We start from the raw sequence: 26353 nt of genomic DNA on the forward strand, positions 1-26353 counted from the left end.
TAACTGCTAACAGCTAACAGCTAGTCGCTAACAACTAACTGTCAGCTAACTTCTCACTGGTAACTGCTAACAGCTAACTGCTAACAGCTAGTCGCTAAGTTAACTAACTGTCACCTAACCTTTCACTGCTAATTGCTAACAGCTAACTACTAACAGCTAGTCGCTAAGTTAACTAACTGTCAGCTAACTTCTCACTGCTAACTGCTAACAGCTAACAGATAATCGCTAACTGTCAGCTAACTTCTCACTGCTAACAGCTAACACTAGCTAGCTCTCCTGCTGTTTTTAAAAGAGATTAGTTGTTAAAAGTGTCGCATTATCAGTTTTCTTTATTATTAATCTATATATATATAATTATTGTTGTTATTTGTATTATAACTGTAGTCCTAAAGTACATAACAATAACATTTGAAATAGTTTCAGATTCACCACCTCCAGCTGTTATTGCAGCACTGAGCTGAATGAAGAGCTTTGATAGTGAGGAGTGTTTGTGCATAATAACATTTCATTTCAGGTAAAATAACTCTCGTTATTCCAGTGTACAGAGCGACGCTCCACCAGCGACCTCCGGATTGTCTCTAGAGATATATTTAGTTTTGGAGATAAATATAAACCTGTGAGCGGCGTTTTTATTTTTGTAGCAGAACAAAGACCTTTACGTGTTTGAAACCTGAATCCCTCACAGCTGGAGACCTGAGACACAGCTCAGAAAACCTGAAGCATCACGGGAGAGGCTGCTTCATTTATTCATCAAATCAGGGAATCATTGTTTAGAAAATAACAAAGACATTTTATATTAAATCTGCACATCTGGATCATTTTTTTTTAATGAAGGCTAAAAACTAAACGGGGGAGTCTTTTAAAACACTTTGATTAACACACTTATACAACATGGGTTACATAATGACAAGTACTCTGTGATTTATCACGTGTTTAAATGTATGCTACAAGTCAGTTTTTCACCTGTCTCTTAAGGCCCTGACACACCAGGCAGTCACCAGAGAACTCGCCGACGCCGACTGTTAACTCGCCGTGTTCTCCTGCGTCTTGGCCATGTGTCGCACTGGAACACACCGCAAAGACTTCAGCCGAGCACGTACGAACAGCGCATGCATGTTTCGTGCGGTACTGGAGCTATCAGCCATTGGAGTGTTGCTTGTGGAAGACATTCTCAAGCAACCGTTTCGCTTCTCATGCACTGATTCGCTAGCTGAACAGCCAATCAGAGTGATTTCTTTGGCCGACCGCCTGTGGCCAACGCACGGCCGATTCAACATGTTGAATCGGCCGTGCGTCGGCCATGAAAGGCCAAATAAGGCGTGTCACGGCCGATGGTGCGGGACACACCAAATTGAGTTTGGGCAACAGGGCACGCTTCGTCGTCCGACTAACGAAAACGGCCGATTTCGGTCTGGTGTGTCAGGGCCTTAAAATGTCATCAGTTTTTCATGTAAAGCCTTTTGGACTGGGTTTTGAAAGCAATAGCTCAGTATGTCGACACAACTTGGCTAACGTTAGCGTGGGTGTGTTTACTATTTGTTTGGACTTCTCCTAAATTCTCTCTTTGCTTTAATGTGAAACTCAATATTGATGTTGTGTAATGTGAAGTAGTCTGGTTTAAACAAAGGTTAAATAAAGAACATGGGTTAGCGTGTAGAAACACAGGGAGGCGTGTGAACCCCCATCAGCAGCTGGCCCTCCACTCAATACACTCCAAATGTTCACCTCATTAAATGTACATCCATGTCCCTGAACCACACACACACACACACACACACACACACACACACACACACACACACACACACACACACACACACACACACACACACACACACACACACACACACACACACACACACACACACACACACACACACACACACACACACACACACACACACACACACACACACACACACACACACACACACACACACACACACACACACACACACACACACACACACACACACACACACACACACACACACACACACACACAGTTATTTGGATGTTAAGGAGAATTTATTCCCTATTCAGACGTGAGTTTCCTCAACTATTTAACTAGTTTTCCCTTCACTAGTTTAGTAGCTACACACATTTATTCAGTTAGCTAGTGTAGAAGTGATCACTGATCACCCAGCTGGGGTCCCATTGATCTTAACTAGTGAGGCTCTGAATGTTAACTACCTACCTATTATGGGCAAAATGTTAACTAGTTACACAAACTAGTTAACTAGTGAAGGACTGCCACTGTCATACATGTTAACTAGCAATCGTTTTGAGCTTCACTAGTTTAATATTTAACACAACACACAACTTTTGTAACGGATATTTTAGACCTTGTTAGTGAACTAGTTAACTGATCAAACTGACCATAAACTTAGTCTAACAAGTGGATATTTTGGCTTTACTATTCACCCCACTAATTAACCAGAGCAAAATGTTCGTTAACTAGTTAAGCTCCGATTGTTCATTCGCACACAGTGTATCCAACAGTACATTTTGTGTGTGTGTGTCTCTCTCTCTCTCTTTGTGTGTGTGTGTGTGTGTGTGTGTGTGTGTGTGTGTGTGTGTGTGTGTGTGTGTGTGTGATATTCTTCATTATTTCATTATGAACCCATGTTTAATTCAGGACTCTCCCTACTTTCACTAATGTGCTGTAATATTCATGTTCCTCCTGCATCATTGATGAGTCTCTGAGACAGGAAGTCACAGTTTCACTTTTTATAAACTTTGGTTTTTACTTCACTGACTTAATTACCCGCGTCTCTGAGGGTCTCACTTTTAAACATCCTTATCTTCACATTCAGAGAGCCTCCTCCGAGCCGCCCTCCTTCACCCAGAGATAATTAGTGCACATGTTTTATTAAAGTGTGTTTTTACTAATTACTAATTTGTCTTTACAAATATTTTCAGCTGCCTTCACTTGCTCTAAGTGCTTTTAATATTTTAGTCCTTCATAATATTTTATTTATTTTTATCTTGCTCTGTTTTAGGTCTGTGCCCACATTATGATACGCCGTGTTTATCTCCACTGGCTGTTCTTCAACCGGCTGTATGGCTTGGAGGTGAATTATATTTCTACATGTTTGATATATTTAAAGGTGAGACATGGAACGATGTTTTCTTCATATGTTGCAGGACAAGTTCTTCACCTCGGTGTTAATACTCTGACTGCATTAATATTCAGAAGATACCTCTGGGTATAAACGGTGATCAATTATGATTTGTTGATTAAATGATCGCTTATCACCACTGATCACTGAGACTCCTGAGGAATAACTGAGGGGATAAACCTGACTGACAGACAGACAGACAGACAGACAGACAGACAGACAGACAGACAGACAGACAGACAGACAGACAGAACTGAACTGAAGGAAAAGGAAAATTAAGGTATTTTTGAAGTAGAATAAAGAAGAACACAGAAATCAACAAAGAGAGGAAGAAACTAAAACTCCACCAAATGGCACAGAATGAATTTTTTGTTGTTGTGAGAGCAAGAATCTTCCGGTTGGTGCTTATAGTGAAAAAAAGGTCTAAAATTGTCTTGGAGTGTTTTCTTGATGAAACGCTGAGAGTAGCTGCTGCCCAGCACCCGGCCAGCAGCTTTCTGCAAGAAAAAGGCACTAACTGCCCATTACAGGTCCTGGAAATAGCTTCTACTGACATCTACCTGCTAACATCGAACTGCCAACATCTACCTGTTAGAGCTAACTGCTCAAATGTACCTGTTACAGAACTGCTAACATCTAACTGCCAACATCTAACTGCTAACACCTAACCGCTAACATCTAACTGCTAACATATAACCGCTAACATCTAACCGCTAACATCTAACCGCTAACATCTAACATCTAATTGATAACATCTAACTGCTCACAGCTAACCGCTAACATCTAATCGCTAACATCTAACCGCTAACATCTAACTGATAACATCTAATCGCTACCATCTAACCGCTAACATCTAACCACTAACATCTAACTGCTAACATCTAATCGCTAACATCTAACCGCTAACATCTAACTGATAACATCTAACTGCTAACAGCTAACCTCTAACCGCTAACTGCCAACAGCTAACATCTAATTGCTAACATCTAACTGACATCTAATCGCTAACAGCTAACCGCTAACTGCCAACAGCTAACATCTAACTGATAACATCTAACTGCTAACAGCTAACCGCTAACATCTAACCGCTAACATCTAACCGCTAGCATCTAACCGCTAACCGCTAACCGCTAACATCTAACTGCTAACAGCTAACCGCTAACTGCCAACAGCTAACTGCTAAAAATGAGCCACAGACAGTTTGGTAGCAATCAGACCTACGCTTTATGACTAAAATAACTACATTTATCCAGGGGGGGAATCTGGTATTGTGACAGGTGCTCTAACTTAGAATAAAATATAAATAAAAGAAAATATTTAAAATATTTAGGAGATTTGAGCTGAACTCGTCTGAAAAACTGAAAACGAATCAAAACAATTTCATAATGAAAATATGAAAAATATAAATAACTGCAAAATGAATTAAAAAAATCGAAGGACACAAACAGACGTTTTAAAGAAATGTGAAAATACGGACAGAAAGTCGGGCAGAACTTCGGAGAGAAAATCATCTTTATATTTATCTCGTTCTTGGTGGAGATCAGGGGCGTCGCCTGGACCTGAAAACATTCGGGGCTTAGCCCACAGTGGCGGCGGCACTACAGTGGCATTTTTCACTGCAACACTCCCCACACGCACACACACAGTACACCCGCAACTGTTACAATGAAGGCTCGATAATCAGCTCACGGCATATAGGCAGGGGTAAAGTGGTATTTTTTATGAGTGGGTGGCTCACCTCCTCAAGGGGGGTCCGGGGGGATGCTCCCCCGGGAAGATTTTTTTTTAAATATTGAAGTTAAATGCATCAATCTGGTGCACTTTGAGAGCAACATGAAGAGATCTATGGATACCTCTCTCAACACCCATATGAAGCAGAACTGTAAACAGAAGTACTTTTTCTTTATGGATATTTTACAAATCACTCCCCTTTTAAACTCTATTCTTGTTTTACTGCCATATAGTATTTCATAACTGTTTTTCCTTTATTCTCTTTTTTTAATAACTATAATGATCATATGAAGGTGTGCCGCGGAAATAATCTTTTGAATAATTTGTGACCAAACCGTTTGAGACCCACTGAGATAACTTAGACTAAAGTAAACTATCTAAACACTCAGAGAGTCCTTTAGCTCACCTGAGTCTCTCAGTCTGAGAGGAGAGGACTCTCCTCCAGCTTCTTGTGGAACAAACAGCTCCTTATGTCCGTTAGTGCAGCTAGCTAACCAGATGCTAACAACACGGTCCCTGCTGGCACCGGTCCCTCCCTCCCCCTCTCTCCCTCTCTCTCTCTCTATCACACAATGCGCTATTGCCACATACACACAGAGCCAAGCTTGAATGACACAAGCACACGTTTATTTCCATTCAACTCTCTGATTGGTCTGGTGTCATGCCTCTGTTGCATTCACTGAACATGGGAAATTACAGTGCTGCCGTCCTCTCTTGTGTCATGATGAGGTTCACGTAAAGCACGGTTAATGTATTATATTATTGAGGGAGAATTGTCCGGGGCTAAAGAAAAAACATTCGGGGCTAAAGCCCCGGATGCCCAGGCCAGGCGACGCCACTGGTGGAGATTGAAATAAAAACGAAGACAAAGAGAAGCTGCTGAATGTGAAGCCAGATGAGCAGTTTCATTTCTATCCCCCCCCCCCCCCCCCCCCCCCCCCGCTGACAGTTCATGAGCGTCCATAGGGTCTATCCCCCCTCCCCCCCCCACTGACAGTTCATGAGCGTCCATAGGGTCTATCCCCCCTCCCCCCCCCACTGACAGTTGGTGCGTCGACATTGCATTGTCCCACACAAACATACTCTCTGTCCCACTTGATGCTTTCTGGCACCTGGTCACCCTACACTGAGCAATATGGAGCTAATTAGTTAATTAAGCTTGTTCTTGTTCTTGTTCTTGTTCTTGTTCTTCGACGCACAAAATTCTTTATTATTCCGCCGGGTTATTTTGCGCCTCTTCTGCTCCCACATTCCACATCGCAGAAACTCTGTTCGAACATCAAAGCGTTCAGCTCGGTCGGGAATCGATGGCTATAGTTTCTCTATATACGGATATATCTCTATACGGTTTTGTCATAACTTCAGTGAAAATGCTCCAAACGGCCCAAAACTTCACAGGTTTGGTAACGATGCAGCCATCAACGCATCTAAGCGTATTATGGGATGTCATCAAATGCCGTTGGCATGGCGACAGATCATTCGCCATCAAGTTAGTTCAAAAATTTGCAGTTCAAATATTCTGCTGCTTTTCCAAGCCTTTTTACGCCCCCAGTGTTCAGGTATCATTTCAATCTAAATTCTTCACTTTCTTACACATTACTTTTCAGCATAGCAGTTTAGCGTCAGATTTTCAGCATAAAGCATTCCCACTAGCAATTTCTTCAGGAATTGCATTCTCTAGTTATCTAATAATAACAGTTATCTAATAATTACAGTTAATTTAAATAAATAATCTGATTTATTCATTATATTTTTAGGAACCCTAGTAAAATACAATTTAATGCAGAAATTCAAGCAAATTAGACCTTTTCAAACCAGTGTAAAATGTGAATACACACATATATATAAAATGCTAATTATGATTTAATTTATTTTTATGTTACCATGCTTCCCATTTTCAGAGCAGAGACAATCTCTCTCACAGAAAAAAATCAGAAACGTCAATAATAATAAGCGTGTTGTTTTAAATACAGATATCGATTGTAATTAAATATATATTTTTATGTATTTGCAGATTTTATTCTTTTGTTTACTGTCAGTAAAGTTACTACGATATTTGTTATAATACACGTTGTATTTTGATCTGCTTTCTAACAATCACCATTTCTTAACCTCGTTGTTAATCATTGAAATATTTGACATTTAAAACAACATTTCAATAACAATTTAATATTTTGAAGAATAAATAACAGCCTTAATGTCATGTAAATATTAATATTGTGTACTATTGTATTTACACTTTCCTGCCAATTAAAACTATTTAATTATTATGTAATAAAGACACATTAGACTTGATGTGATGTTATAACTGTGGGGGAAACTTCTGAAGCAATGGAGAGTCAGGACTCAGAGAGACACGAGGAGAGCTGGAGCTTTGATGGAGTCAGGACTCAGAGAGACACGAGGAGAGCTGGAGCTTTGATGGAGTCAGGACTCAGAGAGACACGAGGAGAGCTGGAGCTTTGATGGAGTCAGGACTCAGAGAGACACGAGGAGAGCTGGAGCTCTGATGGAGTCAGGACTCAGAGAGACACGAGGAGAGCTGGAGCTTTGATGGAGTCAGGACTCAGAGAGACAGGAGGAGAGCTGGAGCTTTGATGGAGTCAGGACTCAGAGAGACACGAGGAGAGCTGGAGCTTTGATGGAGTCAGGACTCAGAGAGAGACACGAGGAGAGCTGGAGCTTTGATGGAGTCAGGACTCAGAGAGACACGAGGAGAGCTGGAGCTTTGATGGAGTCAGGACTCAGAGAGACACGAGGAGAGCTGGAGCTTTGATGGAGTCAGGACTCAGAGAGACACGAGGAGAGCTGGAGCTTTGATGGAGTCAGGACTCAGAGAGACACGAGGAAAGCTGGAGCTTTGATGGAGTCAGGACTCAGAGAGACACGAGGAAAGCTGGAGCTTTGATGGAGTCAGGACTCAGAGAGACACGAGGAGAGCTGGAGCTTTGATGGAGTCAGGACTCAGAGAGAGACACGAGGAGAGCTGGAGCTTTGATGGAGTCAGGACTCAGAGAGACACGAGGAGAGCTGGAGCTTTGATGGAGTCAGGACTCAGAGAGACACGAGGAGAGCTGGAGCTTTGATGGAGTCAGGACTCAGAGAGACACGAGGAGAGCTGGAGCTTTGATGGAGTCAGGACTCAGAGAGAGACACGAGGAGAGCTGGAGCTTTGATGGAGTCAGGACTCAAGAGAGACACGAGGAGAGCTGGAGCTTTGATGGAGTCAGGACTCAGAGAGACACGAGGAGAGCTGGAGCTTTGATGGAGTCAGGACTCAGAGAGACACGAGGAGAGCTGGAGCTTTGATGGAGTCAGGACTCAGAGAGAGACACGAGGAGAGCTGGAGCTTTGATGGAGTCAGGACTCAGAGAGACACGAGGAGAGCTGGAGCTTTGATGGAGTCAGGACTCAGAGAGACACGAGGAGAGCTGGAGCTTTGATGGAGTCAGGACTCAGAGAGAGACACGAGGAGAGCTGGAGCTTTGATGGAGTCAGGACTCAGAGAGAGACACGAGGAGAGCTGGAGCTTTGATGGAGGCAGGACTCAGAGAGACACGAGGAGAGCTGGAGCTTTGATGGAGTCAGGACTCAGAGAGACATGAGGAGAGCTGGAGCTTTGATGGAGTCAGGACTCAGAGAGAGACACGAGGAGAGCTGGAGCTTTGATGGAGTCAGGACTCAGAGAGACACGAGGAGAGCTGGAGCTTTGATGGAGACAGGACTCAGAGAGACACGAGGAGAGCTGGAGCTCTGATGGAGTCAGGACTCAAAGAGACACGAGGAGAGCTGGAGCTTTGATGGAGTCAGGACTCAGAGAGACACGAGGAGAGCTGGAGCTTTGATGGAGTCAGGACTCAGAGAGAGACACGAGGAGAGCTGGAGCTTTGATGGAGACAGGACTCAGAGAGAGACACGAGGAGAGCTGGAGCTCTGATGGAGTCAGGACTCAGAGAGACACGATGGAGAGCTGGAGCTTTGATGGAGTCAGGACTCAGAGAGACTTGAGGAGAGCTGGAGCTTTGATGGAGTCAGGACTCAAAGAGACACGAGGAGAGCTGGAGCTTTGATGGAGTCAGGACTCAGAGAGACACGAGGAGAGCTGGAGCTTTGATGGAGTCAGGACTCAGAGAGACACGAGGAGAGCTGGAGCTTTGATGGAGTCAGGACTCAGAGAGACACGAGGAGAGCTGGAGCTCTGATGGAGTCAGGACTCAAAGAGACATGAGGAGAGCTGGAGCTTTGATGGAGTCAGGACAGCTGAGGACACTGAATCACAGTTGTTGTCTCTTATGGCTCGGGGTCATCTACACCCTGAGAAGGATGTGTTCCAGGTGTCCCACAACAATAACTATCTCTGTCCGAGAGCTGCCCGGTCACAAACTGGTAACAACAACAACTTGCTATGGCAGCCCCTCCTTAAGGGAGATAGCGGCTGCTCGAGGCTGGTCAGCTGCGTCAGAGGGCGAGAGGTCAACATGTAGGGAGAAATGATTCCCTGACAATAATATGAATGTATTCTGACAGTAAATATGAAATTAAAAACTACATCTTGTTGGCTTTCTGTTTCTTTTCTGTTATCCTAATAAAGCTTTATTCTTTATGTTTCTGATGCATCTCAGGTGGGGGAGGGGGGGGGGGGGACGACCCTGTGGAGGTCCAGCCGGTGTTTCCATCTGCTGACAGGATTTTAATTTATTTAATGAATGTATTTTTATAATCTGCAGCCTGCTCACTGTGCTCTGTGAGGTCTGAGTCAGAGAACACGTGTCTGTGAGATTCTTCTTGTTGTGTTGAATATCACAATAAATAAAATACAAGGATCGAATAAAAACTACAAACATTTCTGCAGCATCACTCGCGCTCTGATAACACACACTCACTTTGTACTGGAGCACTATTTTACTTTTCCATTGCATGCCCTTTTATACTCCTGCTCGACTGCATCTCAGTACGACCGAGTGTAGAAACAGTGATGTAGGAATATGTGATGGTGCACTGAAGGGCCAGAGGGTGCAGGTCAGTGAATGTCCGAGGAACCGGCCGACGTTAGAGCAGAAATAAACGTTTACTGCCTTGAACAAAAAGTGGTTCGGGTTGTTAAACCATTTGAATAGAGATCAGGTCCATTCATGGAGACACGTGAGTTTCCATCTTAACACAGAACATATCCACGGGAACATTTTACAGAAACATATTGGAAAAATGATTGAACCCTGTCGCTTCAAAATGCCATGATATCGGGGGCGGACTGGCCATCTGGAGAATCTGGAGAATCTGGAGAATCTGGAGAATCACAGAACGGCCGGTCGTCAACGGCAACACCCTTCATTTTTTATGTTTTCAAACGGCATCACTGAAGCTGCGCTGACAGGGGTCCACCGGCCCCCCGCAGCGAGGCTCCCCTGACTTTCCATCTTAAAAGCTCACCTCTTGTGCTCTGAACAATATATTACAGGTCTCAGATATAAGGACATGTCTCTGAAGTGTCCTGCTCCAAACCCCAAACAGATCCTTGTAGCCCCCCCCCCCTCTCTTCCAGCTGTTACTAAGGACATGTCTCTGAAGTGTCCTGCTCCAAACCCCAAACAGATCCTTGTAGCCCCCCCCCTCTCTTCCAGCTGTTACTAAGGACATGTCTCTGAAGTGTCCTGCTCCAGACCCCAAACAGATCCTTGTAGCCCCCCCCCCTCTCTCTTCCAGCTGTTACTAAGGACATGTCTCTGAAGTGTCCTGCTCCAAACCCCAAACAGATCCTTGTAGCCCCCCCCCTCTCTTCCAGCTGTTACTAAGGACATGTCTCTGAAGTGTCCTGCTCCAAACCCCAAACAGATCCTTGTAGCCCCCCCCCCTCTCTCTTCCAGCTGTTACTAAGGACATGTCTCTGAAGTGTCCTGCTCCAGACCCCAAACAGATCCTTGTAGCCCCCCCCCTCTCTTCCAGCTGTTACTAAGGACATGTCTCTGAAGTGTCCTGCTCCAAACCCCAAACAGATCCTTGTAGCCCCCCCCCCCTCTCTCTTCCAGCTGTTACTAAGGACATGTCTCTGAAGTGTCCTGCTCCAGACCCCAAACAGATCCTTGTAGCCCCCCCCCCCTCTCTTCCAGCTGTTACTAAGGACATGTCTCTGAAGTGTCCTGCTCCAAACCCCAAACAGATCCTTGTAGCCCCCCCCCCCTCTCTTCCAGCTGTTACTAAGGACATGTCTCTGAAGTGTCCTGGTCCAAACCCCAAACAGATCCTTGTAGCCCCCCCCCCTCTCTTCCAGCTGTTACTAAGGACATGTCTCTGAAGTGTCCTGCTCCAAACCCCAAACAGATCCTTGTAGCCCCCCCCCTCTCTTCCAGCTGTTACTAAGGACATGTCTCTGAAGTGTCCTGCTCCTAACCCCAAACAGATCCTTGTAGCCCCCCCCCCTCTCTTCCAGCTGTTACTAAGGACATGTCTCTGAAGTGTCCTGCTCCAAACCCCAAACAGATCCTTGTAGCCCCCCCCTCTCTTCCAGCTGTTACTAAGGACATGTCTCTGAAGTGTCCTGCTCCAAACCCCAAACAGATCCTTGTAGCCCCCCCCCTCTCTTCCAGCTGTTACTAAGGACATGTCTCTGAAGTGTCCTGCTCCAGACCCCAAACAGATCCTTGTAGCCCCCCCCCCCTCTCTTCCAGCTGTTACTAAGGACATGTCTCTGAAGTGTCCTGCTCCAAACCCCAAACAGATCCTTGTAGCCCCCCCCCCCTCTCTCTTCCAGCTGTTACTAAGGACATGTCTCTGAAGTGTCCTGCTCCAGACCCCAAACAGATCCTTGTAGCCCCCCCCCCTCTCTTCCAGCTGTTACTAAGGACATGTCTCTGAAGTGTCCTGCTCCAAACCCCAAACAGATCCTTGTAGCCCCCCCCCCCCTCTCTTCCAGCTGTTACTAAGGACATGTCTCTGAAGTGTCCTGCTCCAGACCCCAAACAGATCCTTGTAGCCCCCCCCCCCTCTCTTCCAGCTGTTACTAAGGACATGTCTCTGAAGTGTCCTGCTCCAAACCCCAAACAGATCCTTGTAGCCCCCCCCCCTCTCTTCCAGCTGTTACTAAGGACATGTCTCTGAAGTGTCCTGCTCCAGACCCCAAACAGATCCTTGTAGCCCCCCCCCCCTCTCTTCCAGCTGTTACTAAGGACATGTCTCTGAAGTGTCCTGCTCCAAACCCCAAACAGATCCTTGTAGCCCCCCCCCCTCTCTCTTCCAGCTGTTACTAAGGACATGTCTCTGAAGTGTCCTGCTCCAAACCCCAAACAGATCCTTGTAGCCCCCCCCTCTCTCTTCCAGCTGTTACTAAGGACATGTCTCTGAAGTGTCCTGCTCCAAACCCCAAACAGATCCTTGTAGCCCCCCCCCCTCTCTTCCAGCTGTTACTAAGGACATGTCTCTGAAGTGTCCTGCTCCAAACCCCAAACAGATCCTTGTAGCCCCCCCCCTCTCTCTTCCAGCTGTTACTAAGGACATGTCTCTGAAGTGTCCTGCTCCAAACCCCAAACAGATCCTTGTAGCCCCCCCCCCTCTCTCTTCCAGCTGTTACTAAGGACATGTCTCTGAAGTGTCCTGCTCCAAACCCCAAACAGATCCTTGTAGCCCCCCCCCCTCTCTCTTCCAGCTGTTACTAAGGACATGTCTCTGAAGTGTCCTGCTCCAAACCCCAAACAGATCCTTGTAGCCCCCCCCCTCTCTTCCAGCTGTTACTAAGGACATGTCTCTGAAGTGTCCTGATCCAAACCCCAAACAGATCCTTGTAGCCCCCCCCCCCCTCTCTTCCAGCTGTTACTAAGGACATGTCTCTGAAGTGTCCTGCTCCAAACCCCAAACAGATCCTTGTAGCCCCCCCCCCCCTCTCTTCCAGCTGTTACTAAGGACATGTCTCTGAAGTGTCCTGCTCCAAACCCCAAACAGATCCTTGTAGCCCCCCCCCCTCTCTTCCAGCTGTTACTAAGGACATGTCTCTGAAGTGTCCTGCTCCAAACCCCAAACAGATCCTTGTAGCCCCCCCCCCCTCTCTTCCAGCTGTTACTAAGGACATGTCTCTGAAGTGTCCTGCTCCAAACCCCAAACAGATCCTTGTAGCCCCCCCCTCTCTCTTCCAGCTGTTACTAAGGACATGTCTCTGAAGTGTCCTGCTCCAAACCCCAAACAGATCCTTGTAGCCCCCCCCCCTCTCTCTTCCAGCTGTTACTAAGGACATGTCTCTGAAGTGTCCTGCTCCAAACCCCAAAAAGATCCTTGTAGCCCCCCACCCCCCCACCCTCTCTCCCAGCTGTTACTAAAGAGCTGACTCTGGGTCAGTAGCTTCAGAGAGAGAGTAGATCTCATCAGGAGAACTCTCCCAGCAGAAACTCAGCTAAATGCTGCCGTGACTAAACTCCATATCATGTTCCAAACCACATGAAGGATTCTCTCTGAAACAGTATGGAGCTCAAACTCTCTTTCTCTCTCAGGTTTACCACAAGGTGACTTCCTTTTGATTTCCTGCTTCTTCACACATGCTCTCTCCAGTACAGGTTAGCTCTGAGTGTTAGCATGCTAATGTGAACACAGACCATATTACTTCCAGAACACGTCTCATTGTTTCTGACAGCAACGTTTCTGATTGGCCCGTGGGTCTAAAGCCCGCCCACATTTGAGTAATGTGGTCATGACGCAGCAAATCTGGATCAGCTCCGTTGTTCCCCGTTTTTAGAGATGTGGGTACGGAGGAAAAGAGAGAGGGGTTTATTTCCTGATGCTTTGAGAGTCTCCTGACACACCGGGGACACACCGGGGACACACCGGGGACACACCGGGGACACACCGGGGACACACCGGGGACACACAGGGGACACACCGGGGACACACCGGGGACACACCGGGGACACACCGGGGACACATGGTGATGTAGAGAAGACATCAAAGTGCATTTTGCATGATAGGAGACCTTAAACACACCTGATTTTCCATCTGTCGATTCAATTTGCAAAGTTAGATCAAATGAATCATTAAAAACTCTGAATACACTGATTATTCCCCGGGCGCTGTACAATAGCTGCTCCTGGTGCTAGACTCCTGGTGCTAGACTCCTGGTGCTAGACTCCTGGTGCTAGACTCCTGGTACTAGACTCCTGGTGCTAGACTCCTGGTGCTAGACTCCTGGTGCTAGACTCCTGGTGCTAGACTCCTGGTACTAGACTCCTGGTACTAGACTCCTGGTGCTAGACTCCTGGTGCTAGACTCCTGGTACTAGACTCCTGGTGCTAGACTCCTGGTACTAGACTCCTGGTGCTAGACTCCTGGTGCTAGACTCCTGGTGCTAGACTCCTGGTGCTAGACTCCTGGTACTAGACTCCTGGTGCTAGACTCCTGGTGCTAGACTCCTGGTGCTAGACTCCTGGTACTAGACTCCTGGTGCTAGACTCCTGGTACTAGACTCCTGGAACTAGACTCCTGGTGCTAGACTCCTAGTACTAGACTCCTGGTACTAGACTCCTGGAGCTAGACTCCTGGAGCTAGACTCCTGGTACTAGACTCCTGGTGCTAGACTCCTGGTGCTAGACTCCTGGAGCTAGACTCCTGGAGCTAGACTCCTGGTACTAGACTCCTGGTGCTAGACTCCTGGTGCTAGACTCCTGGAGCTAGACTCCTGGTACTAGACTCCTGGTGCTAGACTCCTAGTGCTAGACTCCTGGAGCTAGACTCCTGGTACTAGACTCCTGGTGCTAGACTCCTGGTGCTAGACTCCTGGTGCTAGACTCCTGGTGCTAGACTCCTGGTGCTAGACTCCTGGTACTAGACTCCTGGTGCTAGACTCCTGGTGCTAGACTCCTGGTGCTAGACTCCTGGTACTAGACTCCTGGTGCTAGACTCCTGGTACTAGACTCCTGGAACTAGACTCCTGGTGCTAGACTCCTAGTACTAGACTCCTGGTACTAGACTCCTGGAGCTAGACTCCTGGAGCTAGACTCCTGGTACTAGACTCCTGGTGCTAGACTCCTGGTGCTAGACTCCTGGAGCTAGACTCCTGGAGCTAGACTCCTGGTACTAGACTCCTGGTGCTAGACTCCTGGTGCTAGACTCCTGGAGCTAGACTCCTGGTACTAGACTCCTGGTGCTAGACTCCTAGTGCTAGACTCCTGGAGCTAGACTCCTGGTACTAGACTCCTGGTGCTAGACTCCTGGTGCTAGACTCCTGGTGCTAGACTCCTGGAGCTAGACTCCTGGAGCTAGACTCCTGGTACTAGACTCCTGGTGCTAGACTCCTGGTGCTAGACTCCTGGTGCTAGACTCCTGGTACTAGACTCCTGGTGCTAGACTCCTGGAGCTAGACTCCTGGTACTAGACTCCTGGTGCTAGACTCCTAGTGCTAGACTCCTGGAGCTAGACTCCTGGAGCTAGACTCCTGGAGCTAGACTCCTGGTACTAGACTCCTGGTGCTAGACTCCTGGTGCTAGACTCCTGGAGCTAGACTCCTGGTGCTAGACTCCTGGTGCTAGACTCCTGGTGCTAGACTCCTGGTACTAGACTCCTGGTACTAGACTCCTGGTGCTAGACTCCAGGTGCTAGACTATTGGTGCTAGACTCCTGGTGCTAGACTCCTGGTGCTAGACTCCTGGTGCTAGACTCCTGGTGCTAGACTCCTGGTACTAGACTCCTGGTGCTAGACTCCTGGTGCTAGACTATTGGTGCTAGACTCCTGGTGCTAGACTCCTGGTACTAGACTCCTGGTGCTAGACTCCTGGTGCTAGACTATTGGTGCTAGACTCCTGGTGCTAGACTCCTGGTGCTAGACTCCTGGTGCTAGACTCCTGGAGCTAGACTCCTGGTGCTAGACTCCTGGAGCTAGACTCCTGGAGCTAGACTCCTGGTACTAGACTCCTGGTGCTAGACTCCTGGTGCTAGACTCCTGGTGCTAGACTCCTGGTGCTAGACTCCTGGTACTAGACTCCTGGTACTAGACTCCTGGTGCTAGACTCCTGGTACTAGACTCCTGGTGCTAGACTCCTGGTGCTAGACTCCTGGTGCTAGACTCCTGGTGCTAGACTCCTAGTGCTAGACTCCTAGTGCTAGACTCCTGGTACTAGACTCCTAGTGCTAGACTCCTGGTGCTAGACTCCTGGTGCTAGACTCCTGGTACTAGACTCCTAGTGCTAGACTCCTGGTGCTAGACTCCTGGTACTAGACTCCTGGTACTAGACTCCTGGTGCTAGACTCCTGGTGCTAGACTCCTGGTACTAGACTCCTAGTGCTAGACTCCTGGTGCTAGACTCCTGGTACTAGACTCCTGGTACTAGACTCCTGGTGCTAGACTCCTGGTGCTAGACTCCTGGTACTAGACTCCTGGTGCTAGACTCCTGGTACTAGGGTGGGTTAAAAGCAGAGAACACATTTCACTGTGTGTGCTGTGTGCTCTGCATGTGTGACCATTACAGAGGGTTTCATCCCTCCCAATTATAATTCTTCTATCATACGATTAACACACGTGACAACCTCTGGGAATTTTTAGGGGAAGAAATTGTGCAAAACTTCGCTGCTCGTCCTGTAGTTTGTGGCTCCACATTTTAAAGACACGAACATTTATAGAAGTGAAACTGCAGAGTGAAGATGGAGGTGTGAACTGATGACATGATGGAGAGAGAGAGAGTGTGAGTGTGAGTGTGAGTGTGAGTGTGAGTGTGTGTGTGTGTGTGTGTGTGTCTCACCTTGGTCTCGCGCTCCTCCAGCAGTGTCTCCAGTCTCTTCTGAGCGGCGCGGCCCTCGTGGTCGTCGCTCACGATGAGGATGATGTGATTCCACCTGAACTCCCTCATCAGGTCGAACCACACCTGAGCCTGGTGGGAGAAGGGAGGCACGGTGCGGAGGAAGGACAGGTGGATGCTCTGAGGAGGGAACATAGAACAGATATCAGAGGGAATTATGTCTGTTTTTCTTTAAATAAACGGCGATATCTGATCATTAATGTGGATGCGCGTTGATTTGTCTGACCACTCATAACAGAGAGTGATTAAATAAATCACAGCGATATAAAACAGATATCAGAGGGAATGATGGTGTCTTTCAGAGCTGGGAAGTAGAGGAGTACAAATACTGGGTTACTGTACTTAAGTACATTGTTCTGGTATCAGTACTTTACTCTTTACTTTACGACTTTTAATTCTTACATGTTGAACACAAATACCTGTACTTTCTACTTCTTACATGTTGAACACAAATACCTGTACTTTCTACTTCTTACATGTTGAACCCAAATACCTGTACTTTCTACTTCTTACATGTTGAACACAAATACCTGTACTTTCTACTTCTTACATGTTGAACCCAAATACCTGTACTTTCTACTTCTTACATGTTGAACACAAATACCTGTACTTTCTACTTCTTACATGTTGAACCCAAATACCTGTACTTTCTACTTCTCACATGTTAAACCCAAATACCTGTACTTTCTACTTCTTACATGTTGAACCCAAATACCTGTACTTTCTACTTCTTACATGTTGAACCCAAATACCTGTACTTTCTACTTCTTACATGTTGAACACAAATACCTGTACTTTCTACTTCTTACATGTTGAACCCAAATACCTGTACTTTCTACTTCTTACATGTTGAACACAAATACCTGTACTTTCTACTTCTTACATGTTGAACCCAAATACCTGTACTTTCTACTTCTCACATGTTAAACCCAAATACCTGTACTTTCTACTTCTTACATGTTGAACACAAATACCTGTACTTTCTACTTCTTACATTTAGAACACAAATACCTGTACTTTCTACTTCTTACATGTTGAACACAAATACCTGTACTTTCTACTTCTTACATGTTGAACCCAAATACCTGTACTTTCTACTTCTCACATGTTAAACCCAAATACCTGTACTTTCTACTTCTTACATGTTGAACCCAAATACCTGTACTTTCTACTTCTCACATGTTAAACCCAAATACCTGTACTTTCTACTTCTTACATGTTGAACACAAATACCTGTACTTTCTACTTCTTACATTTAGAACACAAATACCTGTACTTTCTACTTCTTACATGTTGAACACAAATACCTGTACTTTCTACTTCTTACATGTTGAACCCAAATACCTGTACTTTCTACTTCTTACATGTTGAACCCAAATACCTGTACTTTCTACTTCTTACATGTTGAACACAAATACCTGTACTTTCTACTTCTTACATTTAGAACACAAATACCTGTACTTTCTACTTCTTACATGTTGAACACTAATACCTGTACTTTCTACTTCTCACATGTTGAACACAAATACCTGTACTTTCTACTTCTTACATGTTGAACACTAATACCTGTACTTTCTACTTCTTACATGTTGAACCCAAATACCTGTACTTTCTACTTCTTTCAAAACGGCTCGTTACTTTATTTTAATCTGTGTTTCATAACATTTATTAGAGCACTTTTTAAGCGCTTTACATCACATATTACACATATCAGACATGGAACAGTGAATACAGAAAATGAGGGTGAAATGTCTTGCTCAAGAGGCGCTTTCACACCAAGTACTTTGCCGTACTTAGTTCATCGGAACTCTTTAGTTCGCGGAACTATCTAGTAAATCGCGTTCACACCGGAATAAGTCCCTGAGGGAGGATTAGGCAAATGAGCCGCTGACGTCACTTCTTCTTCTTCTGCTTTGGGTTTACTGGCAGGCCGCAAACAACTTCACGGCGTATACTGCCACCCGGAGTCCCCGGCCGGAAGTCCCTGGAGTTGGGGACTGGCTTCAGTAGAAGCTGCTGGGACTCCCAGAATCGCCAGAACGCCCGACACCTCCTCATCTCCACCGCTCCCATGTTTTCTTTTGTGTTGCCATAAGTTAGTCTCTCTCCGTTGGTGCGCTGGGCTAATGCTAATGCTAATAATGCTAATGCCAGCAAATACAATGGCGGCTTCACAAAACTTTTGGGAGTTTTACGGGGCGTGTTTTGCAATTCGCCCAGCCAATCAGAACTGGGAACCTTTTTCTCCCTGTGGTCGTTTTCTCATACTGATATTCTGAACAAACTGTGCTGTTGTATTTGCTGTAAAGTGTCTTTACTGTAGGGTATCTTTATTATATGTACAGCACTTTGGCTCGACCAAAAATCGTTTAAAAATGTGCTATATAAATAAAACTTGATTTGATTTGATTTGATTTGATTTGATTCTCCCAGGAAAGTACCTGCTCTCTAGCAGGGACTGAAAAGGGGGGAAAAGGTTCCAGAAAACAAGTTCTAGTTCCAGATCTTTTTGGTGTGAACGCTAAATCCCAGGAACTATCGGAACTATTCCTGGGAAAAGTGCTCCGGTGTGAAAGCGCCTAAGGACACAAAGTTATGGGTACTTTTTACTTAAGTACATTTCAAAGCCCATACTTCTTTACTTTGACTTGAGTAAAGAAGTTTAGTCAGTACTTCTACTTTTACCAGAGTATTTTTAAACACGAGTATCTGTACTTCTACTTGAGTAAAGGATGTGTACTGGTGTCTTTCTTCCTGACAGAAACTACTAAACGTACCGTGATAAAAGGAGAGTATGTTGGGACATGGGATAGATTTTTAGATTTGTTCTGGGTATTTAATTGGTTTCAGGAATCCTTGAATTGAATGGTATTTGGCGGTGTCAAATACTACATTTCTAGTATCCTGACAACCTAGTATATCAATATCTAAAGACAAAATATGAGGCAGAACTGACAGGCTGAGAAATATATTTTTTTTATGGTTTATATACAAATAAAACTGACGAGAAATATTTGTTCTGTGCGAACTGACCGTCAGTGTGGTGTTGAATTTTGTGATTTTTAGAAAAAGTCTGAATTTTGTGATTTTTAGAAAAAGTCTGAATTTTGTGATTTTTAGAAAAAGTCTGAATTTTGTGAAAAAGTCAGAATCTTGAGATTTTGAGAAAAAGTCCGAATTTTGAGATTTTGAGAAAAAGTCAGAATTTTGAGAAAAAGTCAGAATTTTGCGATTTTAAAGTGTGAGCATAAAGTGAGATTTTCAGAAAAAAAGCCAACATTTTGAGAAAACACTCAGTATTTTGAACAGGAAAGGACACTGTTCAGGAACTAGTTGATGCTCTGTATGTGATGACTACTTCCATTCTTGAGAGGATCATAAATACATGGATCCTGAGATTGAAGCTCAAGCCGGGGACCAGGGAGAGTTTTCTAACAAAGACTAAATACGAGAATGAACGTATATAACCAGATGTTTAATAGAGAAACGGCCCTTTTTTCGTCGTACAGATTTGAGACACAGCTAACTGCGCTAAGTGGACTGTGTAACAATGAAGTACAAAACACCTCGGCCGAGTACTTCTGCAAACTTATTGTATCACTTTATTAATAAATGCTGTTTACCTGACGAGAAGCTTCCTGGATTATTTTCAGCTACTCTACCTCAAAGTATTTACACGCAACAATTGAAGACAGCACAAAGGTGAGACTCAGATCTGGTTACCTTGTCGGAGTAGATGGACATCCGGGTGGTGAGGCCGACCACCGGGATCCGGTAGAACCCGGCAGTGTAGGAGACCGGAGTGGGAGTCAGGTGGTCGTTAGACTGAGGGGGGTGAGAGACCAGGATAGCATACACCTGCAGAAGAAGAAGACATTTCATCAGACTCCTCTACTTTAAAGAGTCCTCTCCTGCTGATGTTCAGGTGTATATCAGTATGTAGTGTCTCTACTTTAAAGAGTCCTCTCCTGCTGATGTTCAGGTGTATATCAGTATGTAGTGTCTCTACTTTAAAGAGTCCTCTCCTGCTGATGTTCAGGTGTATATCAGTATGTAGTGTCTCTACTTTAAAGAGTCCTCTCCTGTTGATGTTCAGGTGTATATCAGTATGTAGTGTCTCTACTTTAAAGAGTCCTCTCCTGCTGATGTTCAGGTGTATATCAGTATGTAGTGTCTCTACTTTAAAGAGTCCTCTCCTGCTGATGTTCAGGTGTATATCAGTATGTAGTGTCTCTACTTTAAAGAGTCCTCTCCTGCTGATGTTCAGGTGTATATCAGTATGTAGTGTCTCTACTTTAAAGAGTCCTCTCCTGTTGATGTTCAGGTGTATATCAGTATGTAGTGTCTCTACTTTAAAGAGTCCTCTCCTGCTGATGTTCAGGTGTATATCAGTATGTAGTGTCTCTACTTTAAAGAGTCCTCTCCTGCTGATGTTCAGGTGTATATCAGTATGTAGTGTCTCTACTTTAAAGAGTCCTCTCCTGCTGATGTTCAGGTGTATATCAGTATGTAGTGTCTCTACTTTAAAGAGTCCTCTCCTGCTGATGTTCAGGTGTATATCAGTATGTAGTGTCTCTACTTTAAAGAGTCCTCTCCTGCTGATGTTCAGGTGTATATCAGTATGTAGTGTCTCTACTTTAAAGAGTCCTCTCCTGCTGATGTTCAGGTGTATATCAGTATGTAGTGTCTCTACTTTAAAGAGTCCTCTCCTGTTGATGTTCAGGTGTATATCAGTATGTAGTGTCTCTACTTTAAAGAGTCCTCTCCTGCTGATGTTCAGGTGTATATAAGTATGTAGTGTCTCTACTTTAAAGAGTCCTCTCCTGCTGATGTTCAGGTGTATATCAGTATGTAGTGTCTCTACTTTAAAGAGTCCTCTCCTGCTGATGTTCAGGTGTATATCAGTATGTAGTGTCTCTACTTTAAAGAGTCCTCTCCTGCTGATGTTCAGGTGTATATCAGTATGTAGTGTCTCTACTTTAAAGAGTCCTCTCCTGCTGATGTTCAGGTGTATATCAGTATGTAGTGTCTCTACTTTAAAGAGTCCTCTCCTGCTGATGTTCAGGTGTATATCAGTATGTAGTGTCTCTACTTTAAAGAGTCCTCTCCTGCTGATGTTCAGGTGTATATCAGTATGTAGTGTCTCTACTTTAAAGAGTCCTCTCCTGCTGATGTTCAGGTGTATATCAGTATGTAGTGTCTCTACTTTAAAGAGTCCTCTCCTGCTGATGTTCAGGTGTATATCAGTATGTAGTGTCTCTACTTTAAAGAGTCCTCTCCTGCTGATGTTCAGGTGTATATCAGTATGTAGTGTCTCTACTTTAAAGAGTCCTCTCCTGCTTATGTTCAGGTGTATATCAGTATGTAGTGTCTCTACTTTAAAGAGTCCTCTCCTGCTGATGTTCAGGTGTATATCAGTATGTAGTGTGTCTACTTTAAAGAGTCCTCTCCTGCTGATGTTCAGGTGTATATCAGTATGTAGTGTCTCTACTTTAAAGAGTCCTCTCCTGCTGATGTTCAGTTGTATATCAGTATGTAGTGTCTCTACTTTAAAGAGTCCTCTCCTGCTGATGTTCAGGTGTATATCAGTATGTAGTGTCTCTACTTTAAAGAGTCCTCTCCTGCTGATGTTCAGGTGTATATCAGTATGTAGTGTCTCTACTTTAAAGAGTCCTCTCCTGCTGATGTTCAGGTGTATATCAGTATGTAGTGTCTCTACTTTAAAGAGTCCTCTCCTGCTGATGTTCAGGTGTATATCAGTATGTAGTGTCTCTACTTTAAAGAGTCCTCTCCTGCTGATGTTCAGGTGTATATCAGTATGTAGTGTCTCTACTTTAAAGAGTCCTCTCCTGTTGATGTTCAGGTGTATATCAGTATGTAGTGTCTCTACTTTAAAGAGTCCTCTCCTGCTGATGTTCAGGTGTATATCAGTATGTAGTGTCTCTACTTTAAAGAGTCCTCTCCTGCTGATGTTCAGGTGTATATCAGTATGTAGTGTCTCTACTTTAAAGAGTCCTCTCCTGCTGATGTTCAGGTGTATATCAGTATGTAGTGTCTCTACTTTAAAGAGTCCTCTCCTGCTGATGTTCAGGTGTATATCAGTATGTAGTGTCTCTACTTTAAAGAGTCCTCTCCTGCTGATGTTCAGGTGTATATCAGTATGTAGTGTCTCTACTTTAAAGAGTCCTCTCCTGCTGATGTTCAGGTGTATATCAGTATGTAGTGTCTCTACTTTAAAGAGTCCTCTCCTGTTGATGTTCAGGTGTATATCAGTATGTAGTGTCTCTACTTTAAAGAGTCCTCTCCTGCTGATGTTCAGGTGTATATCAGTATGTAGTGTCTCTACTTTAAAGAGTCCTCTCCTGCTGATGTTCAGGTGTATATCAGTATGTAGTGTCTCTACTTTAAAGAGTCCTCTCCTGCTGATGTTCAGGTGTATATCAGTATGTAGTGTCTCTACTTTAAAGAGTCCTCTCCTGCTGATGTTCAGGTGTATATCAGTATGTAGTGTCTCTACTTTAAAGAGTCCTCTCCTGCTGATGTTCAGGTGTATATCAGTATGTAGTGTCTCTACTTTAAAGAGTCCTCTCCTGCTGATGTTCAGGTGTATATCAGTATGTAGTGTCTCTACTTTAAAGAGTCCTCTCCTGCTGATGTTCAGGTGTATATCAGTATGTAGTGTCTCTACTTTAAAGAGTCCTCTCCTGCTGATGTTCAGGTGTATATCAGTATGTAGTGTCTCTACTTTAAAGAGTCCTCTCCTGCTGATGTTCAGGTGTATATCAGTATGTAGTGTCTCTACTTTAAAGAGTCCTCTCCTGCTTATGTTCAGGTGTATATCAGTATGTAGTGTCTCTACTTTAAAGAGTCCTCTCCTGCTGATGTTCAGGTGTATATCAGTATGTAGTGTGTCTACTTTAAAGAGTCCTCTCCTGCTGATGTTCAGGTGTATATCAGTATGTAGTGTCTCTACTTTAAAGAGTCCTCTCCTGCTGATGTTCAGTTGTATATCAGTATGTAGTGTCTCTACTTTAAAGAGTCCTCTCCTGCTGATGTTCAGGTGTATATCAGTATGTAGTGTCTCTACTTTAAAGAGTCCTCTCCTGCTGATGTTCAGGTGTATATCAGTATGTAGTGTCTCTACTTTAAAGAGTCCTCTCCTGCTGATGTTCAGGTGTATATCAGTATGTAGTGTCTCTACTTTAAAGAGTCCTCTCCTGCTGATGTTCAGGTGTATATCAGTATGTAGGGTCTCTACTTTAAAGAGTCCTCTCCTGCTGATGTTCAGGTGTATATCAGTATGTAGTGTCTCTACTTTAAAGAGTCCTCTCCTGCTGATGTTCAGGTGTATATCAGTATGTAGTGTCTCTACTTTAAAGAGTCCTCTCCTGCTGATGTTCAGGTGTATATCAGTATGTAGTGTCTCTACTTTAAAGAGTCCTCTCCTGCTGATGTTCAGGTGTATATCAGTATGTAGTGTCTCTACTTTAAAGAGTCCTCTCCTGCTGATGTTCAGGTGTATATCAGTATGTAGTGTCTCTACTTTAAAGAGTCCTCTCCTGCTGATGTTCAGGTGTATATCAGTATGTAGTGTCTCTACTTTAAAGAGTCCTCTCCTGCTGATGTTCAGGTGTATATCAGTATGTAGTGTCTCTACTTTAAAGAGTCCTCTCCTGTTGATGTTCAGGTGTATATCAGTATGTAGTGTCTCTACTTTAAAGAGTCCTCTCCTGCTGATGTTCAGGTGTATATCAGTATGTAGTGTCTCTACTTTAAAGAGTCCTCTCCTGCTGATGTTCAGGTGTATATCAGTATGTAGTGTCTCTACTTTAAAGAGTCCTCTCCTGCTGATGTTCAGGTGTATATCAGTATGTAGTGTCTCTACTTTAAAGAGTCCTCTCCTGCTGATGTTCAGGTGTATATCAGTATGTAGTGTCTCTACTTTAAAGAGTCCTCTCCTGCTGATGTTCAGGTGTATATCAGTATGTAGTGTCTCTACTTTAAAGAGTCCTCTCCTGCTGATGTTCAGGTGTATATCAGTATGTAGTGTCTCTACTTTAAAGAGTCCTCTCCTGCTGATGTTCAGGTGTATATCAGTATGTAGTGTCTCTACTTTAAAGAGTCCTCTCCTGCTGATGTTCAGGTGTATATCAGTATGTAGTGTCTCTACTTTAAAGAGTCCTCTCCTGCTGATGTTCAGGTGTATATCAGTATGTAGTGTGTCTACTTTAAAGAGTCCTCTCCTGCTGATGTTCAGGTGTATATCAGTATGTAGTGTCTCTACTTTAAAGAGTCCTCTCCTGCTGATGTTCAGTTGTATATCAGTATGTAGTGTCTCTACTTTAAAGAGTCCTCTCCTGCTGATGTTCAGGTGTATATCAGTATGTAGTGTCTCTACTTTAAAGAGTCCTCTCCTGCTGATGTTCAGGTGTATATCAGTATGTAGTGTCTCTACTTTAAAGAGTCCTCTCCTGCTGATGTTCAGGTGTATATCAGTATGTAGTGTCTCTACTTTAAAGAGTCCTCTCCTGCTGATGTTCAGGTGTATATCAGTATGTAGTGTCTCTACTTTAAAGAGTCCTCTCCTGCTGATGTTCAGGTGTATATCAGTATGTAGTGTCTCTACTTTAAAGAGTCCTCTCCTGCTGATGTTCAGGTGTATATCAGTATGTAGTGTCTCTACTTTAAAGAGTCCTCTCCTGCTTATGTTCAGGTGTATATCAGTATGTAGTGTCTCTACTTTAAAGAGTCCTCTCCTGCTGATGTTCAGGTGTATATCAGTATGTAGTGTGTCTACTTTAAAGAGTCCTCTCCTGCTGATGTTCAGGTGTATATCAGTATGTAGTGTCTCTACTTTAAAGAGTCCTCTCCTGCTGATGTTCAGTTGTATATCAGTATGTAGTGTCTCTACTTTAAAGAGTCCTCTCCTGCTGATGTTCAGGTGTATATCAGTATGTAGTGTCTCTACTTTAAAGAGTCCTCTCCTGCTGATGTTCAGGTGTATATCAGTATGTAGTGTCTCTACTTTAAAGAGTCCTCTCCTGCTGATGTTCAGGTGTATATCAGTATGTAGTGTCTCTACTTTAAAGAGTCCTCTCCTGCTGATGTTCAGGTGTATATCAGTATGTAGGGTCTCTACTTTAAAGAGTCCTCTCCTGCTGATGTTCAGGTGTATATCAGTATGTAGTGTCTCTACTTTAAAGAGTCCTCTCCTGCTGATGTTCAGGTGTATATCAGTATGTAGTGTCTCTACTTTAAAGAGTCCTCTCCTGCTGATGTTCAGGTGTATATCAGTATGTAGTGTCTCTACTTTAAAGAGTCCTCTCCTGCTGATGTTCAGGTGTATATCAGTATGTAGTGTCTCTACTTTAAAGAGTCCTCTCCTGCTGATGTTCAGGTGTATATCAGTATGTAGTGTCTCTACTTTAAAGAGTCCTCTCCTGTTTATTGTTTTGAGTTTTATAAAATTGGTTTCAAGAATCCAGAAATGTAAATAGTATTCAGTAGTATCAAATACTGCATCTCTAGTGTCCTGACAACCTGGTATATCCATATTTAAAGACCAAATATGAGAGGATGTTATTTATTGGGTTTGTTGTCATCGTGGTATAGAGAGTATCAAGAGCGCTTGAACTCGTATTGTTTTCCATCTGGGGAACCTGACCGAGAAATTAAACATTTATAACACCAACGTTTCAGAGAGAGAGTCAGAGAAATGATTTATACACAACACAC

At 44.3% G+C, this 26353-nt stretch overlaps 1 protein-coding gene across 3 annotated transcripts in view; it reads right to left on the reverse strand.

The window, feature by feature from the left end:
* Window positions 1-26353, reverse strand: part of grin1b (glutamate receptor, ionotropic, N-methyl D-aspartate 1b) — an 81948-nt gene that overhangs the window by 50053 nt on the left and 5542 nt on the right. For all 3 annotated transcript variants that reach the window (XM_034133747.1, XM_034133746.1, XM_034133748.1), the window contains exons 3-4: window positions 20342-20476; window positions 16562-16738 (exon numbers count right to left, since the gene is read on the reverse strand). In XM_034133747.1, coding sequence (XP_033989638.1) covers window positions 16562-16738; window positions 20342-20476 — 312 coding nt within the window. The remainder of the gene's footprint in view (window positions 1-16561; window positions 16739-20341; window positions 20477-26353) is intronic.

The sequence above is a fragment of the Trematomus bernacchii genome, unplaced genomic scaffold (assembly GCF_902827165.1).
Source record: "Trematomus bernacchii unplaced genomic scaffold, fTreBer1.1, whole genome shotgun sequence".
NCBI classification, from domain to species: Eukaryota; Metazoa; Chordata; class Actinopteri; order Perciformes; family Nototheniidae; genus Trematomus; species Trematomus bernacchii.